The sequence below is a fragment of the Manihot esculenta genome, chromosome 14 (genome assembly GCF_001659605.2).
Source record: "Manihot esculenta cultivar AM560-2 chromosome 14, M.esculenta_v8, whole genome shotgun sequence".
NCBI lineage: Eukaryota > Viridiplantae > Streptophyta > Magnoliopsida > Malpighiales > Euphorbiaceae > Manihot > Manihot esculenta.
The window spans coordinates 3162113-3180986 of NC_035174.2; the positions used below are offsets into that span (position 1 = coordinate 3162113).

The 18874-nt window shown below is 39.9% G+C and overlaps 1 protein-coding gene across 15 annotated transcripts; it reads right to left on the bottom strand.

Moving 5' to 3' along the window:
• Positions 1-734: 734 nt before the first annotated feature.
• On the bottom strand, positions 735-4671 carry LOC110599643 (luc7-like protein 3). 15 transcript variants are annotated; one of them, XR_006348511.1, is made up of 10 exons: positions 4405-4670; positions 4054-4182; positions 3913-3952; positions 3437-3512; positions 3143-3343; positions 2640-2846; positions 2160-2558; positions 2007-2063; positions 1251-1324; positions 735-1150 (listed from the first exon to the last, which is right to left on the bottom strand). XR_006348511.1 is itself a non-coding variant. In XM_043950440.1 (8 exons), the coding sequence occupies exons 1-7, from the start codon at positions 4445-4447 to the stop codon at positions 2199-2201; spliced, it is 1056 nt and encodes a 351-aa protein (XP_043806375.1). In that variant the 5' UTR covers positions 4448-4670; the 3' UTR covers positions 735-2063; positions 2160-2198. The 15 variants fall into 15 exon arrangements, 1 of the variants encoding a protein (XP_043806375.1); XR_006348508.1 differs by adding an exon at positions 1769-1835 and having other exon boundaries at positions 735-1324; XR_006348503.1 differs by having other exon boundaries at positions 1251-1835.
• Positions 4672-18874: the final 14203 nt, after the last annotated feature.

An 18874-nucleotide genomic window follows, 5' to 3' on the forward strand; every position in this document is an offset into this window, starting at 1 on the left:
ATTATATTTTATTTACCTGAGTGAGCAAACTAGAAAATGTAAATATATTAATCTTATATTTTTCCATTGATGAATTTAAATGAATTTTGTTAAATTAGTTGTAATCAATATAAGATTTAGGCAATCCACTTTAAACTTCCACTTTTCGAGTGGGATAAAACGAGTCTATTTTCTCGGCAGTAATCAAGGAGGAACAGGAAGGAAGGAAGAAAACAAACGAAGAGGGACAGGGTTTGCGGTTGCGACGAGACGCTAGCTCCCTGGTCACGCCATGCTGGGTAAACGAGAAAATAGGGCGTAAAAATAACAGTGAAAGAAAAAACCCCGTATCCAGGATAACATACGGATGCTTAAAAATGACTATGCACCCGCTAAATAAGCTCAAAGACAAACGATGATGATTAACCACTTAACGATGACCTGCACAATCATTTCCTGCTTGACGGTAGGCTCGCAAACTTGTTTTCAGCCTGAAATATCGTTGTGATGATCCTCTGATCAGTGAACAAAAAATGTTACCTTTTCATGCTAATGGTAATCTTCAATAAATGCATATTTCGTCCTGCAAGCTATAAAGTATCTTCAGCCCTCATCACACCCCTATTCCATGACCTTGAATAATACAAACTACCCATGACCTCAAATAATACTACCCACCGAGACACAAACCAATTGAAAGCCTACCTCACTTCACTACAGAAATGATTCGCCAACATGCATACGACCAAAGAATACCATAACAACCACATATCACATAAAATGACAAAGTAAAGGGTGGTTTATATAGTAGCAACACATGTTAGCAACATTAGTGAACTGTCAAAAAACGCATAGACCAGGTGCTGGCGGAAAATTAAAGCCAGCTGCAAATTGCTCTTCCAGGTGGTTCTTAAAAATATTACTCCATTTCTGTATCTTTCAATTAGAAGACATTTTCCCCTGAACACATAATTCCTTGCATAGCATCAAGGATGCACTTTCGGTGGCAACTATGCCATCTGGCTTAACCAGATGTACACGTCTTTCCTGCAAACTGGAATATGAAGAAACTATTCGACATAATCATGCACATGTTCAAATTACCTCCGGGCACCAAGAAAATTGCAAGTTATAGGTTTTGCAATGCAGCGTAACCTTGCATCCCAGTCCACTGAAGTAGTTTCAAGCAAGTGTAAAAACAGTATCAAAGCAATTATGCCTTTAGGAGGCTAAGAAACTAAGAAAATTACTCTACAAAGAGAAGTAGTTACCTATAAAATTGTCTGACACTGGTTTGAAAGTTTGACTCCAAAAATAACCTACTCTGAGAATGGGAAATCCATTTCTGCATGAAAATGAGTATGGAGAACCATTTATTACCCTAAAAAACACAATGTCCATTGGTCTTAATTCCCTGCTCATGCGCATAAACTATGCACCATCACAAGTTCCCACCAAATAATGATCAGGCAGCAGGAGAAGGAATGAGCATCCCTACCTTGTAGATAGCCAACATGAAAACAAGCTACAATGAAATCATATCACTAAAATCAAGCAGATGGTCACCTGGTAAAATAAATTTTATCAAGCATTGCTACCCTGTCAAATCATTTTTTAAGTTGTACATGGTTAATCCCAATAGTTTCAGGATTCTAGACCTTCTTTACCGTTCAGTGGAGAAAGCAGCAGTTGCAAATCACATTGACTTGAGTTGAGAAAAATCAAATGTAAATAAATAGGGTAAGTCAAATTACCACGATGGCCATGAAACTAATAAGAATTGGGTTACCTCAAAATTGTGACATAAAACCATCGTCCCTATATGCAGCACTGTCATTCAAGCATATAATTTGTTTCTGCACTCTTAAATACATGAGAACAGGATATCCATCAATGGACCCAATATAAGGAAAGGGACACTAGACTCTGAAAATAATGTTCTAGAGACAATCACGTAAAAGAAATTCAATTCAGCCAACGCCTATGATGAATGTGAAAGACTTACAACAATAACAAGTCATACCTACCTCAACCCTTTTCTCCTCTATTAATATTGATGAAAGGGAGGTATAGTCTCAACAAAGCTGTGAGATAGCAAAAAAAAATTTACCCATAATTCTGATTGAACTAAATATTCCAATAACACATGCTCATAAAACTTCGAGATTGAAGAAGTCTACCTCAATTTAAAAGCTTCGATATCTATCTACACAATCCATTTAATATTGGCGAACTGGACTTTTAGGGGATCTCCTGTGACCATGTCTAACAGGGGACCTTGACCTACTGCGGTCACGATACCTATCCTTGCCACTCTCTCTTCCATTCCTAGACCTCCAATCTGTCCCCTTTCCTCCATCCCCACTACCTCTACCATTCCACTCCCGTGTCCTTTCACGATCCCGTTCACGTTCACGATTGCGGTCCCTCTCCCTGTCTCGATCTCTATCATGATAACGGTCCCTATCATCAGAATTACTCCTCCTCCTCTCATGTTCCTTCTCCCTTTGCTTCCTTCGTTCTTCAGCTTCTTTCTCTCTAGCTAGTCTCTCCTCTTCCTTTGCCTTCTCCTTAGCTTCCTGTAAAATGTATTCCTCATTCTTTGTCAAGTGCGAGAAACAAATCCCAAATTGGAATTCACTTTTGGAAATGTAACTCACCTTGTACTCTGTGATGAAATCTCGGACCAAGCCATAACCTATGTGCTGCTTCCCTAAGACATGAGACTGAGTCCTCTCCACAGCATCATTTGCTACTAGAAAAGAACCACAAATCTCACATAAGGCCATCTTTTTCTCCTGTGGAACCATCAACAACTTATCGCTCTGCGATTGAATTAAGGCCTTCTCAACATTGAGTTCATCCACCTGCAAAGAAACACCAAAAAGTTACAATTTAACTAATAATGATGACAAAATAAACACCAACACTGAAGTTTCGAAACTTTTTTTTTTTTTGAGACTTTGGAATATGATCTATTCAAACATAAATAAGGAGGAACTCAAAGAATCAATAGTGGAATGTCATGTTGTTAAAATTCAAAGTACTTCTAAATAGCAAGTTCTCATAAACTAATAAAGTTGACTTTCTTTTAAAATGTTTTGCTTTCCCAGGTCAGGGGAAGGGCAGCAGATGTTGCTAGACAGAGTTAAAATAGCTGCACCTTTTTCATAAGAGCTTGAGCTTCATCCACCTTCCCAGCTTCACCAAGTGATTCCACTTGCACCAGCAGGTTCTTTATTTTCTCCTCCACCACAGATAACTGTTCAGACTTTCCAGCTGACAGTGGGGGAGGTGGCATTGGTTCCTCCCCTTGAGCTAGCCGTTCTCGTCCACGCCTAACTCTTCTATCCAAATCCATCACCTATGACAAAAAAAATTAAGATTTGGCAGTAAAAGCTTGTACTGAAAGTCAATCATAACAAGCAACCAATAGTCAACAAAGTATGGAATCTACCAGTTTCTCACAACGCTGAGCAAGTTCAGCTTCAAATTTGGGCAGATATCTGTCGTGTCTTGGAGAATTCTCAAAGCTAGAGTCGGAAATTAATTAACAGCCATTAAATAGGATTGAATAATACAGTAGGAGACTGTCCTATGTCCAAACTCAGCAACAGAGAGAAATACAGCACATCCAGAAAATCATTCCTATAATGTAAATGTTGCATGCTGGATGGATATGTTGCTCAGGAGACATGATCTTTATTCAAACTCATTCTTTTCCGATTATGATCAGCCACAAACACAAACATGACCATGCAATGCTATGCAAAGAATGTGAAGTGTGAAAAAGACGACACTTAAAATTTTTTCACTCAAAAGATGATTATCTCTTCTTGAAATAATATCATTATCGTCTTTAGATCACTTGCACCAAACAGAAAATCAAAATATTAGCATATATAGGATGCATCACAAGAACCTAGCTCATACCTTTCCTTCAACTTTGGATCATGAATCCTATCACATGGCCCTGTCACAGAAACGATACAGCAAAAAGAAAATAATAAATAATTAAACCTTCAAGCCTGTAAACATGGGGGTAAATCTGAAGGATTCAAAAATAGAACGCACCTAAATCACTTTTGGTATTAACAAAGAGATCATGAGGACAAAACCGAGCCATATAATATGGACACACCTCCTTAGAATCCCACGTAATTTCCTTGTACTCTTTTTTCTCTTCCTCCGTCAAATTACGATCTGGTAAAATCACCATAACAGAATCGTTAAGGTTAAACTAAAGAGGAAACACTACTATACATCAACAGCACAAAAAGCCCTATAAAAAGTATATAACATCTTAAACTGCAGAGCATGATAATTAGGAATTCCAAATCACGAAAATTTTAAGCAGTAAACAATCTGAGTCTGTGAAGGGAGAGAGAGACACAGAGAGAGAGAGAGAGATTATGCGGAAAATACCAGCGCCCATGAGTTCGTCAAGCATAGCTCGCTGGAGGTCCATGGCTGACAATGGAAACTCCGAAGGTAAGTGAGGTTATGAAGAGAAGAAACAGTGGGTATGATAGAAAATGAGTGGTGATTTTGATAGACAATAAGCTAAGGTTTTAAGGACTGGAGATTTTTGGTGGGGGTTAGGGTTTGGATATCAGGAGCAGGAGATAGGTAGGGCTAGTAGGAGTTTGGCTAGATGTTTTTCTTCCGGCTAGAACCAAGATCTTCCCATGTTAAGTTGTTAACTCCATCATATCTGTGGCACGTGCCAAATACACTAGATTCATTCGGCGACTGCTTGTTGCTTGGGCCAATTCTACTGCGAGCCTGCTTGAGTTTTAGATTAACACTTATTTTTGAAATGGTTATATAGTACAATAAAGTTTTTTAACGTATTGTTTTATAAAATATAATTTTTTATTATTTTTAAATTTAATGAGTTTTCATTATTTGAAATAATTATAATATTTTATAAGGTATTTAGAGAATTTGAAAAAAAAATTATTAATATACGAATTTAATAAATTAAAAACCTTTAAAATTTTATTTTAAAAAATTTCACCTTTCTTTTATTGAATATTTTTAATCTTGAAAATTATTTTATTACTTTAAATAATCCTATTTAAATAAAAGGTAAAGGTTAAAGAGTTGTTTTTTTAAGAAATTATTTTAAATGTTAAGAAAATAATATTTTATTATTTTTATATTTTCATTAAATTGGATAAAAAATAATTTACAATATTTTTTAACCATAATTTGTTAAGAAAGTGTTTTTTTAACTGCAGTTGCAAAAATAATATTAAATAAATAGAGCATCAAATATTCATCTGAATGAGAATTTAAATAATATGAACTTAACATATTAAAGTTTAAATCCAACTCGTCTAATTAATTAATATAGAAAGTTAAATGTTTTAACCATTATGACTTTTTATAATTTATTTTATTTAAATTTTACAGTTAAAAAATTACTTATTTATATTTATTGTTAAAGTTTTGTTTTGTATTATTTAGCATGCTGTTGATGTATCTTATTTATGTATTTTTGTAATCGAGTCTAATAAAACCGAATTGTAATTTACATGCTATATTTATTTAAATTATGTAAATTGTAAATTTAGTATAATTAACTTTAACGGGTAATTTATATATATATTTCATGATTTATTTAGCAAATTAACGTGTGGCATTGAATTATAATATTATTTTTATTTAATTATCTTAAAACTAAATTATTTTACTATGATTTTTTAATATTTCGTGTTCACATTTTTTGGCTTATGGTATAGATAAGTATACCCCCACATACATTATTTTTCAATAAAAATATAAAAGTAATTGAGTCTGGGCAGTATTTATATAGTAGTAATGAGTTTATAATGGATACTTGTAATAAAAAATAAATTATGATGATTTGAGATTTAGTGGCGGCAAATATGGACACCTAGATAATAATTCAATTTGATGGGTTGATTGTTGATTCGTAACTGGTTCGATGAGGAGTGGATGCCTTAGAGATTTCGTATAAATTTCTCCATATTCGATTTTGAAGAAAGGGACCTACAAAATATAAAAGAATGGTTACAGGTCTATCGGGAATGCACCAGTAGAGACTTTTCGATACTCAAATTAGATCTTAATGTTACTTGAAAGATGCATTAATACAAAGAGAAAATAAATACTAATGGAGCCTTAAAGAGAATGAGAGAGTTCCATGGGATATGTGTGAGAGGAGAGAGAATCTGAGAAAGAGATTCTAAGAGAAAGAGAGAGCTCCTATTTTTTGGCTAGTTCTGGGGGTATATATATACATCTCGATCATTCTGACAACCTCCAGCGCCAAGTCCCATCAGATTAGAGGTGAACACCTTTAATAGGTGTGTCAGGCGGCTTATAAATGTGGTATCGGTTAGTCTATATCCTGTCCATCATATACGTTACGTCAGTCTGTTTTACCGCACACATATTTAAGACTTCGAAGGGGGTTAGAGGGGTTGACCATCATATTAGAGGTCGACACCTTACCATGGTTTCATTAGGTCGTACCCAGCTCACCTAACCGATATAAAGGTGGGTCCATTTCGGTCGCAAAGGTCAGTCGCACCTGCATTTAATGCCTCATTGTAGCCTACATTTAATACCTCATTTGTAGTATGGATTTTGAAGAGGTTTGCCCGTCCGCTTCGACTTAGGTAGGATCAGAAGTGTTGACTATCTTTGCTGAAAGTTTGTATTTATCCTAGGATTATATCAGACTGTGCTTGGCATGCTTGGCCTTTACTGAGATCGATTCTCTTCAGTTGCTAAGATCTGATGGGACCGTGGACATGTGTCGTGATCTCATCGGGCCCTATTTTTTATACGTTATCAAATGTCATTTCGCTTCTTCAAGAGTTATTTATGGCGGTCAAAGAAGTGAATTATTTTCATCGTCTTATTGCCAAATGTGAGCCCATTAATTTTCTTTGAGTTACGTTGAGTCATCATAAGTAAGCATTGCACGCGCCCACAACATTCCATATATGTTTTGATGGCTATCATCATTTGGGTTACCAAAATGTGGTGCTTTAAATGCTCATTAATGTCTGATTTTAAGTATAAATATAGGGCTTCGCCTTTACTTTCCTACTTTCGCTGCTTCTGTGACACTTTCTCACTATTATAGAGTCACCTTCATTTCTTTCTTTTTCTTTCAAGCTTTTGGAATAGATATGCATTCCTTCTCCATTGGCTCGTCTGTCGTATCCTCGAGTCGAGAAAATGGTTTATAGAGTTACTCCTTTTTCTCTTTCGGAAACCTTCTGATAGGCGGTTGTCGAAGCCGTCAAAAATAAACCTATTAAACAATCAACAATAAACTTGTAGATAGTGGCAATAGGGTCGAACCACAGGGAATTGACACTAAAGATCTTCCTAATAATAACCAAGATAAGTAAATAACAAATAATTAAAAGAGGGGGGTTTTGAGTTGATGGATTAACACTAAATAACAAAAGAAAGCAATAATTTAAAGATGAGTAAATCAATAAGAGAAAAGCTTCTAGTTGAAGTATGGATCTTATTTCAGATTGTTTAGAATTGATCATTGATTCTTTAACTCTCCTATTTATTCCAATAAATTAGTTTTGGATGTGGAAGACGCTTCTCACAATCCAAATTCCTCCTTAGTTCTAGTTTGATTAGGAAACGTTCGCTAATCAAACACTAATCAACAAGTTGCCAAGGAACGTCCTTGGGGCATTGTAGCATCGAACAACTGTTGACTGCATTAAGACTTAGAGAAACCCAATTCTATCCTTGCCAACCGCGTGGTCAAGTTTAGATTATGCAATTTGATTAAATGTGTATTTGAACAACCTAAGCAATTACGGACCTAAATCATTCAAACAATATTACTTAAGCAATTTAAAAGCAATGGGCCCTTATTGATTCTAAAAGCAAAGTAATATTTATGGAAAGCTCAAATTGCATAAATATTGAAAATAAATAGAAGTTTAACAATGGAGATTTAAATCTCCCAATTCATCATAAAATCTGAAATTCACCAACTTCAACTAGAAAAGAAAAGAGTTTAGCCACTCATGGTGGACTAAATACACAAAAAGATGAAAGGAAAAGAAAAAAGAAGATGTTGGAGAGTTTCTGGCGAGTTCAATTCCTCAGCCGAAGATGCCTTTGCTGGTTTTGAGACTCCCCTTTTATAGCTGAAGAATTCTCTAGGGTTTTGAAATCCCTTTTTGATTTGGTGTTGGACTCCTCTTTTGATGTTGAATTTAATTGCAATTGGATTTCCTTGGATGAGAAGCTCTTTCGTGGCTCTTGGATTTGTGTTGGAAGTGATTGGATTGGATTTGGACTTCTGAAAATTCGGATTTCTGTTTGCTGCCAATTTTCCCGCTCTGCTGCAATTTTCTGCTGTCAAAGTGATTTGCCCGGTGCTTTGACCAGTTTCTTCAAGTGATTGGGCAAATCACTGACCAGATCGCTTCTCTGTGAGTCAGTCCTCTGTGTCTCTGCGAGTGATTTGACCAGTGATCTTCGAGTTTCTTGGGCAAATCACTGCCCATATCACTGCTATCTGTTGCCTCCGGGTTTCTGCCTTAGCTTGATCAGAGCAGTGATTGGAGCAGATTTTTGGGCAAATCACTGGGCAGATCACCTTTTTGTAAATTTTCTGCACTTTTTCTCCAATTTTCCAATTTCTTCCTTTTCTGTAAAAACAAGATAAAAACCATAAATTAAACTAAAAAATGTGTAAATAAGCAATAATAATTATGATAAAAATGTGGCTAAATTATGCTTGATCACCTTCCCCTAAGCTTTTCTTTCTAAGAAAACCCATTACATTCAGGCTCTAAATTTCAACGAGTTAATCGCTTTATTCTCCTTCCCTCCCCCTCCCAACCTAGTGGACGCTCAGTCCGGGAAGAGGCTTGTCTTTTATCTGAAACAAATCAATTATGGCCTTTATTTCCCCTTTTCTAGGTTTGTTCACTCTGTTTTTAGGCTTTTCCAAGTCACACCTTGAATGTTGACCCTAAATTCAATTCTATTATGAGCGCCTTCGAGGCGATGTGCCAGGGTTGGGGCTTTGATCCCTCTTTAGGTTCGTTTCGGGCCTTCTTTAAGATTTTAAAGGCAAAAAATAGTTTCTTAAGTTTTTTCGATAGGAATGGCTTGGCCATTTTCACTTGTCACAAAGACTCCATCAAATAATGGGTATAGCGTTTTTAGTTAGGGCCAAGGGGAGCTTTGACTGGAGCTTAGAGCTAGGATGGGGGATCGTCGACACCTTCTGCAACTCTTTCCCTTTCCTTTCCGAGTGGAAAAAGTTATGTTTCACTCGGATAACTTTCCTGCCTTTCAAATATGATGTCTTCAAGTGTTAGGATATCCGTCCAGAGGAGGATTGTTCTTCAGCTAGTACCGATCATTCCTTTTTATTCTTGCTTTTTATTATATTCATCATTATGTGCTTTTGACTTGTTTTTTTATGTTTTTTTGCAGCTTTTATAGTTCTTATGGAAAAAATCTCAACACCTCAGAACTTCTCCCTCAACTGGGATGGGTAGCCATTGAGGCTTTTAAGACCAGGAAGACCATGGATGTTGTGTAGAGATGTTAGGGGAGGAGCCTACTTTAAACCAAGTCGTGCCTCCTCCATCTTCTGTTGGGGGTAACTGTAACGACCCGAAAATCGGACCGCTATCGGTGCTAGGATCCAGGTCGACTTAAGGTCGCCGGGACCCATAGCAAGCCTGCTATACTGTCTGTGTACCTGTAAAATCCCATACATGATCATGCATTTTCCTGTAAAAGCATAAAACTCTGGAGCACCCCAAGGTGAGGTACTAGGGCGGATGAAACCCTTATCTACCAACTCCTGCAACTGCTCTTTCAGTCCTTTTAACTCTGCTGGCGCCATCCTGTAGGGAGGAATAGAGATAGGTCTGGTACCAGGCAACAATTCTATTTCAAACTCTATCTCCCTATCAGGTGGTAGTCCTGGAAGCTCGTCTGGGAAGACATCTAGAAATTCTCGAACTACTGGTACTGAGGCTGGTTCCCTCACCTGACTATCTCGCTCTCTCACATGAGCTAGAAACCCCTGACAACCCCTCCTAAGCAACCTACGAGCCTGAAGGGCTGAGATCAAACCTCTAGGAGTACCCCTCCTGTCTCCTCTGAAGACACACTCTGACCCATCCTGGTCTCTGAGACTAACTACCTTGTCTCTACAGTCCAATGTAGCTCCATATGTAGATAGCCAATCCACCCTAGAATGACATCAAAATCCGTCAAATCTAGAACCACAAAGTCAGCTGGAAGGCATCTACCCTCTATGAACACTGGACTGAAGCGACAGACTGACTCTGTCACTGATGGGTCACATTTGGGTCCACTGACCCAGAGAGGACACTCTAACTCAGAGATCATCAGACCCAATCTCTCCACGGCTCCAGAAGCAATAAAAGAGTGAGAAGCACCGGGGTCCATCAAAGCATACACATCAGAACACCTAATGATGAGATTACCTGACACCACTGTGTTCGACGTGTTTGCCTCCTCCTGAGTCATAGTGAAGATCCGTGCTGGGGCTACAGGACCTCCACCTCGGGAACCTGCTGCTGGAGAAGAGGCTGACCCTCTCCCTCTACCTCTGCCACTACTCTGAGGCATGGCTGAAGCTGCTGGCTGAGCCACACTGCCAGAAGTCATCTGCTGGGATGGTGCCATGAAGGTCGCCTTAGGACATTCCCGTGCAAAATGCCCCTCCTGCCCACAATTAAAGCAGGCTATAGATCCCAACCGACAAACTCCTTTGTGTGGTCTCCCACATCTCCCACATACTGGACTGCTTGCGCCAGAGCTTGAGCCACTACCCATTCCCAAACCAGACTTGATCTTGCTCCAGAACTTATTCTTTGTACCTTTTGCCTTTCCCCATTTCTTGCTGCCTGAAGTTGCTGCCTGAAGCTGCTGCACTGGGGGTCTTAGAACCCGAAGGCTGTGCCACTTGCTGTTTTACTGTCCCCTGAATGATGGCACTTGCCTCCATCTTCCTGGCTGCATCCACAATAGAGTGGAAACTCTCTTTCTCTGCTGGAAGAATCAAGGAGGAATACCTGGGATGAAGTCTCATGGTATATCTCCTTGCCTTCTTCTAGGCAGTGTCATAAGCCTGACCCACATACTGAAGCAGATCTAGGAACTTGTCTGTATATTCATCTACACTCATCTCCTCGGTCTGCCTCAACTGCTCAAATTCTATCACTTTCAGCTCCCTGGAACTGTCAGGAAAAGCCCACCCTGCAAACTCATTGGCGAACTCTCCCCATGACATACTGTCCAACCTGGGGTCCACATAATTCCTGAACCACTCTCGAGCTTTCTTACATTTGAGTGTGAACCCAGCCATCTCAATGGCTCTGCTATCATTAGCTCCTAACTCATCGGTTATCATCTTAACCGCTCTGAGGTACTCAAATGGATCATCTCCCGAATTGAATTTGGGAGCATCCAACTTCAAATACTCTGTCATTTTCACTTTGCTTCCCTCAGCTAAGCTAGGTTGAGGTACTCGGACAACAGGGGCTACTGGTTCTGGTTCTGGTGGTGGAGGAGGTGCTGAACTTGGATCTGGGTATGCTGAACTGGGATGGAAAGGTGTGGGTGGATACATGGGATATGGTGGGTAAAAAGGAGGATAAGGCATGTAAGGCATGTAGGTAGGATATGGGGTAAAACCAGAGTAATCCGACGTACCCCCCATCGGATAACCCGGGCCCTGTGGAAAGGGTGGATATTGGGGTGGATAACCAAACCCCGAGGCCTGAGTGTAACAGCCCGGAAACCGGTACCCTCTTTGTAACGGCCCAAACTGCTCGGCGCTAGGACTCAGGTCGGCTTAAGGCCGCCAGAACCCGTAGCAAGCCTAAACTAAACTCCAAATATCCCATACATGATCCGACTGGACTACCAGCTGTCAAAACTTTTCCGAAAAACTACCAGACTTAACCTTAAAACCACTCAGATATACCGATCTGAAATAGCCCCCAGGGCTACTACACCAGTAATCCTGTCCGTTGAGTCACAGGAATCAAACCTGGTCTTCCCTCACGGTCTGATCTTGGGTCACAGGAATCAAACCTGATCTTCCCTCACAGTCTGATCTTGGGTCACGGGAATCAAACCTGGTCTTCCCTCACAGTTATAAATTATACTGGAGTTTTCGAAACACAACATGTATTAAGCCTGGTTTGACTCATTTCGCATCAAGAAATGGAAAACAGGATACATGCAGATACAAGGGATGAAACATACTATAGGCAAAGCACATACTAAACCATAAGCACATTAACGGACTATCTATACATTTGTAACAAACATCTCTTTAATTTACATCATGTCCACACTAATCTATTACACAAGCGTACTGGCGCCAACACTCTGATGCTTCTGACTTCCCAGCTAACCCTGTACCTGCAAAACTGGGATTAAGGGAAAGGGATGAGCTTCTAAAGCCCAGTGAGTAGAAACACTGAAAAATAGTTCATTAAATACACTCTGTCATGAAATGCGTCACAACACAACTAGTCCATATCTTGGATTAGACATGACCTCAAAACTCCCTCGACGGGCTATTGATGTCGCCTTGGTCCAATCCCTATTAACAGTGATAATGCAATGCACCATATTCGTGCTTCTAATGCAATCACCCTATTACAAACCATGGCATCCATGATGCATGAACCATATGAAAAGCATTCCATTTTCTCAGTCTAAAAGATTAAGTTTAGTTCTACTCACCTCTGCTCCTCAAGCAGAAACCTGACTGACTCTGCAACTGCTAATCCTGACTACCTCCCTGAACTGTTGGGTCCAATCCTACACAAATGGACTCGAATGAGGTGTCAAACATACTCTTATTAACTTACAAACAACTTCCCAAAAGCCCTCTAAAAGCTCCTGAAACAAGCACCTCAAGCATGCAAAAGAAAAGCTAGACAGAACACATTCGGCGGCAGGTTCAGCGGCCGAACCCTTTCGGGGGCAAGGTTCGGGGCCCAAAACACACTCCAGAGACGAAAGTCTCTAACCTTCGGCGGCACCTTCGGCGGCCGAACCTTCCCTCCAGAGACGAAAGTCCAATCCTTCGGGGGCAGGTTTAGGCAGCCGAAACCACCTCCTCAACACGTTCGGCGGCCGAACCCTCTTTCGGCGGTCGAAGCTGGGTTCTCCAGTTAGGCAGAACCTCGCTCACCTCATACTCAACTTCCCCCAAACCTCACTCAACATGCATCTCAACACTCATAACAAGCATATACTCAACTATATGCACAAAGGGGTCCAAAACTACCTAAAAACCCCAACAAACAACACCCATAACACATAAACATACTCATGCATAAAAACCCTCAAAAACCTCCTTTTACACCTCACCATGCAACTCTTCCCTTTCCCTCCATAAAACTTGCTGAAAACACTATAAAACATAAGGATCAACACTTACCTCTTGGCTGGTGTGATCCTAGCTTCAAAACATGGAGAAACCAAGCTCCTCAAGCTTCAAGCTCCACAACTTCCTCTTTTTACTCAAAACCTTCAAACCCAAGTGAAAACTCATGAAAACCTTACAAGATTTGAGGAAAACACCATGAAAACCTCCCAAGGAGAGCATAACCTCACCTTTGACTACCAAGAGAGCTTCCAACACCCTCCATGGCAGGTCAAAGGGGCTTAAATAGGTGGCCAACCGCCTTTCCTTCAGCTGCCGAAACTGCATGCAAAACCATGCAACATTCGGCGGCCTAACGTGAAGTTTCGGAAGCCGAACCTATAGCACTTTTGGCGGCCGAACATTACCTTCGGCGGCCGAACCTGCATTCTGCCTCCTTGGTCTTTTCTCTTCAAAACTCATTCCCTTTCCTTTCAAAACCGTAAATCACTTAAAACATGGTAGAAAACCTTGCTAAAACCTTGTAAAAACTTCAGTGTCCCGTGCAATGCCCCGCAAAACGAATCCGACATCCGAGATTCCACCGGACGGGAGGAATTCCGATGCCTGAACGAGCCGGGTATTACACTGAGCGCTTCCCTGAGACTCTCCCATACCCTCTTCCGACCTATCCATACCCATGCTTTCCTCTCTTGGCTGATCCACATCCATAGCTTCCCTCACTTCCTCTGACCTTCCTCCTCTATCTGTTCCTCTTCTGCTCTCATCCAAAGACCTTCTAGGGTCCCTTGACGTACCCTCCCTGCTTGATCTCTGAGATCTCGCCCTTGGCAACGCAAGAGGACGAGCAGCTGTACCCTCACTTTCTGGTGGGACTCCAGTTAATCGTGCAGATCGACGAGTTCCTCTCATCTTAGCTTACTGGAAAACAACACACATCAGCATATAAACATCACATAACAACAATGCACATGTATAAATCATGGCATTACACATCATCATATAGACAGGACTCAACATCCTATCCTAGTGGACATGATTTCCTATTGTGCTTGACCTCTACCCTATGAGCCCGACACTCTCTCTATAGGTCCGACCATATGAACCTAGGGCTCTGATATCAATCTGTAACGACCCGAAAATCGGACCGCTACCGGCGTTAGGATCCAGGTCGACTTAAGGTCGCCGGGACCCGTAGCAAGCCTGCTATACTGTCTGTGTACCTGTAAAATCCCATACATGATCATGCATTTTCCTGTAAAAGGATAAAACTTTTGCTCTGAACCATTGCTCTACCTGTGCATGCACTATCTCTGTACTTACAGAATACTAAAGCTTGCTCTAGACGGGTTAAACTCATACTATGGTAAGCCTGGTTTCCATATTCATAAAAACATTTACATACAATAAACAGATCATGTATACAAAAAGGATTTACATCACATCTAGGTCAAGCACAATGCTAAACTCTTATACAATACCATTACATCTCTTTACACATATTACATGTCCACACTAGGCTATTACAAAACTCTTTACTCTTTCTGTACCCTGCTGAACTTTCCCTGTACTCTGATCCTGCAAGACTGGGGTTAAGGGAGAGGGGTGAGCTATACTAGCCCAGTGAGTAGAACAGTAAAACATGTTAACAAACATGCTCAAATGAAATGCATCATATCACAGACAATCCACAGCAAGGATGAATGTGTCACCATTAGTCCCGACATCCTATACTCGTGCTAGGGCGTAGAATGGGTACCTGGTCTTCCTGTCTTACCTGATGACTCGTGCCAGGGCGTAGAATGGGCACCTGGACTTCCTAACTCGTGCCAGGGCGTAGAATGGGCACCTGGACTTTCTCAGAGACTAATGAATCATTCACATTCCATCCACATCAACAACATAAAATGCAATGCAACATCTTCGTGAATTCTAATGCAATCAACCTATTGCATAATCATGGTGCATGAAACATGCTAAAAAGCATTTAATTACTCATATAAAACAGATTTAGTTTAGTTCCACTCACCTCTGGCTGACTCTGAAAACTCTGCAGCAGTGCTCACTGCTGATCTCTTTGGTTCCTTTGGTCCGTTCCTACACAGATGGACTCAAATGAGGGACCAAACTAGCTCAAGAACAGCTCTATAAAACTCTCCAAAACCCCCTTAAAACATCCTAAAACAATCACATATAACATGCAAAAGAAGGCTGGACAGGGTACTTTCGGCGGCGGGTTCGGCGGCCGAAAGTCCCTTCCAGAGCCGAAAGTCCAAACTTTCGGGGGCAAGCTTAGGCAGCTGAAACCACCTCCTTAGCATGTTTGGCGGCCGAACCCTCTTTCGGCGGCCGAAACTGGATTCTCCAGTAAGGCAGAAACTTGTTCTGCTTCATGCAAACGTACCCAAACTTCACTCAAACATGCAAACCACAATTCCACAAGCTACATATACACAAGTATAGGCACAAAGGGGTCCAAAACTAACTCAAAACCCCAACAAACATCACAACCAAACATATACACATGCTTTGACCACAAATCAACCAAAAACTCAACTTACCCTAATCATGCATCTCTACCCATAAACGTCCATAAAACCTTCATAAAACATTAAAGAAGCTAAGGATCTACACTTACCTCTTGAAGATCTAGAGGATATGTGATCCTAACGTGGAGATGTGGAGAAACTCACTCTCAAACTCTCCAAACTTCAAAATCTTGGTTTTTAGCTCAAAATCTTCAAAACAACATACAAACTCATCAAAACTTTGAAAGATTTGTAAACATCATGAAGATCACCCAAGGAAGAGCATGGGCTCACCTCTGTCTGTGAAAATGGAAGAAACTTATCCATTTCACCGACCTAGGGCCTTTTATAGGTGGCTGGCCAGACCACCTTCGGCGGCCTAACGTGAATCCAAACTCATGCATGTTCGGCGGCCGAACTTTCACCTTCGGCGACCGAACCTTGCATTTCTTCCTTGACTCTTTTCTTTTCAAAATACTTATTTCCTTTACACTTTAAAACCTTAACACTTACTAAAACACTTAAAAAAACCCATAAATCTTACCCTTCTAGAGGATTTCGACATCCTGGATTCCACCGGAAAGTAGAATTCCGATGCCGGACTCTAGCCGGGTATTACAGTAACATGGAGTTAGCCGTAGTAAGCATCGACCAAATCGGGGTCGCACCTATCGCAGCTGGGAACGTTCCTGCTCTTAAGGGTAGCTCGGAGGTTACTATTGTGAAAGTAGTGGTCAGCCCAGATCGATTTTCTCCATTTGAGGAGGTTGTTAAGAGTTTAATTCGAAAGAACTCTTAGGTTGTTCAGGAGACGTCCACTATCCCTACAGGGATGACTAGCAAGAAGAAGAGGCTGATAAAAGAGTTTGAGCTGGTCTCCTTATGGAAAAGAACTTCGTCTTCTTTGCCTCTGAGGAAGTCCTCAATTGGAAAAAGTGAGCAAGGCAAGGGCATGGAGAGCTCTTCTCAGGGGTCGATGGCAATCTTCTAACCACCTTGGTTCCCAATGAGTCAGGGCTACATTTTCAACTAAACCTTGACTCCACACCTACTTTTATCGCCGAGCTGCTTAGCAATCATGTCTTCGGGTCATCCCCGAATCTGACTGATCCTCGGATGGTGAGCACAATTTGCCACGTAGCTCGGCCCAATGAGCAGTCGACTTTGTTTGCTGCCCAAACAGAAGGGGACCTTTTCGATGCCTCTAAAAGACAAGTCCTTCTTATGAGTTTTTCTTACTCTTTTTCTTTCTTTGAGATGTTTAGCTATCTTCTGACTTATCTTCTCACACTGCAGCTTCTTGGTGTCCTAGTAGAGCTGAAGGGCAGGATGGCCAGTGCTCAGGAAGGCTGCCCACCACAATATTGAGAAGGCTAGAGGATAAGAAGTTGTGTGAGTGATCGCCGCGCTGAAAAATCAGTACAAAGGGGAGATGACCCGGTTGAAAGGGCTTCTACAGGACAACCGAGCTCAGAGTGAGAAAATTGCTTTCCTGAAAGTGCAACTTGCTAAAGAAAGGTCTAGCATAGAAGCCAGGCTTGCTCAAGAGAAGTCTTATGTGGATCAGAGAGAGAAAAGCCTCTCCGCCCGATCTACCCAGTTTAAGGAGGAAGTACAATGACTGTTTAGGGAGTTGGGGGAGGTAAAGCTGGGGTTGAGCAGGGCTTAAGGGGACTTGAGCGCTTCTGAAGCTGCGAGGAGTCAACTTGAGAGTGAGGTCCATGATCTTACTATTCGATGCAAAGAGTATGAGAAAAAAATTGTGGATGCCCGTGAGAGTGCTGAGCTAGTAGCCTAGAGCTATGTCAATAAATATCTCAAGTCATACGAGTTCAAAGGCAAAGTTTTTTAGCAGTCTACTCGTTTCTAAGCGACAGGCTTCAATGATAGTCTTTAAAAAGCTCGAGAGTCTCCTACTATCCCGCTCAGTATTTTCTATACTATAGAGTATGATTCCGATGATGAGGAGGTGCAATATGAGCTTGACAACCGTTCTTTCCCCAAAGTTCGTCCCCTTGCTCCTCAAGAGTCATTAGCCCGTTTGGCAGCTGAGTTTGATTAGGTACCAGTCAAGTTGGTGATGGTCCACCTATTCATGAGGCTACAAATGTCCGTATAGATCCTCCTTTGAAAGGTGATATTGTAGCAAGTCCGACTGTCGCGACTGCTCATACTTCAAAGAATACCTCTAAAGTTGAGCCTGATCTAATTAGTGACCTTGCTTCTTCCGGAAAGAGTTGAAAATCTTTATTTGTAAATATGTGGTAGGCTTATATTTGCCTTGCCCTTATTGGTAAAAAGGTTTCTAATTATTTATAACACATATTTTTTATTTTAATAAAATCACTAAATTAATAATTTTTAAAGATTAAGGATTTGAATCATTATAGAAAAAAAATAGAAATTTATTATAAATATTTTAATATAAATTAAAAATTAAAAAGTTTAAAATTTAAAAATTTAAAAATTTATGTAATAGAGAAAATATTTAATATAAAACTGTTATAAAATGTGCTGATATATATTAAAAGGGTTTAGAGATATTTATTTTTTATGAATAATAATAAATTTAAGAGAGTAAATATTTTATTAATAAAATAAAAATTTTAAAATTAAGTTATTTATTATTTAAAAATTTTAAAATTAAATCCTAAATTTTATTTAATTTTAAAGATTATAGTATAAATTAATTTTAATATATATATATAAGTATTAATTTTATTTTTTTATTTTCTTTTAATATTATACTTTACATGCGTTCTTAAAACTCACAGTGCGATAATTTCAAAATTAATCGTGGTCTGAAAAATAATTTATTTTCGGACCAGAGTTTAAAAATTAATCTTTTAAAAAAGTCTTATGCAAAAAGCCCGGAAATTTGTTCGTCTGAAAAACAAAAAAAAAATGAGGCGGTGAAAATTTATTCGTCTAATTAGGTGGAATTACATTA

Bases quoted from the DNA above. Each gene is read 5' to 3' on its own strand.
- LOC110599643 (XM_043950440.1), bottom strand. From the start codon at position 4,447: ATGGACCTCCAGCGAGCTATGCTTGACGAACTCATGGGCGCTG. The intron at 4,183-4,404 runs GTATTTTCCGCA...TGATTTTACCAG, and splicing joins TGACGAACTCATGGGCGCTG to ATCGTAATTTGACGGAGGAA. The intron at 3,953-4,053 runs GTGCGTTCTATT...TTTCTGTGACAG, and splicing joins TAATACCAAAAGTGATTTAG to GGCCATGTGATAGGATTCAT.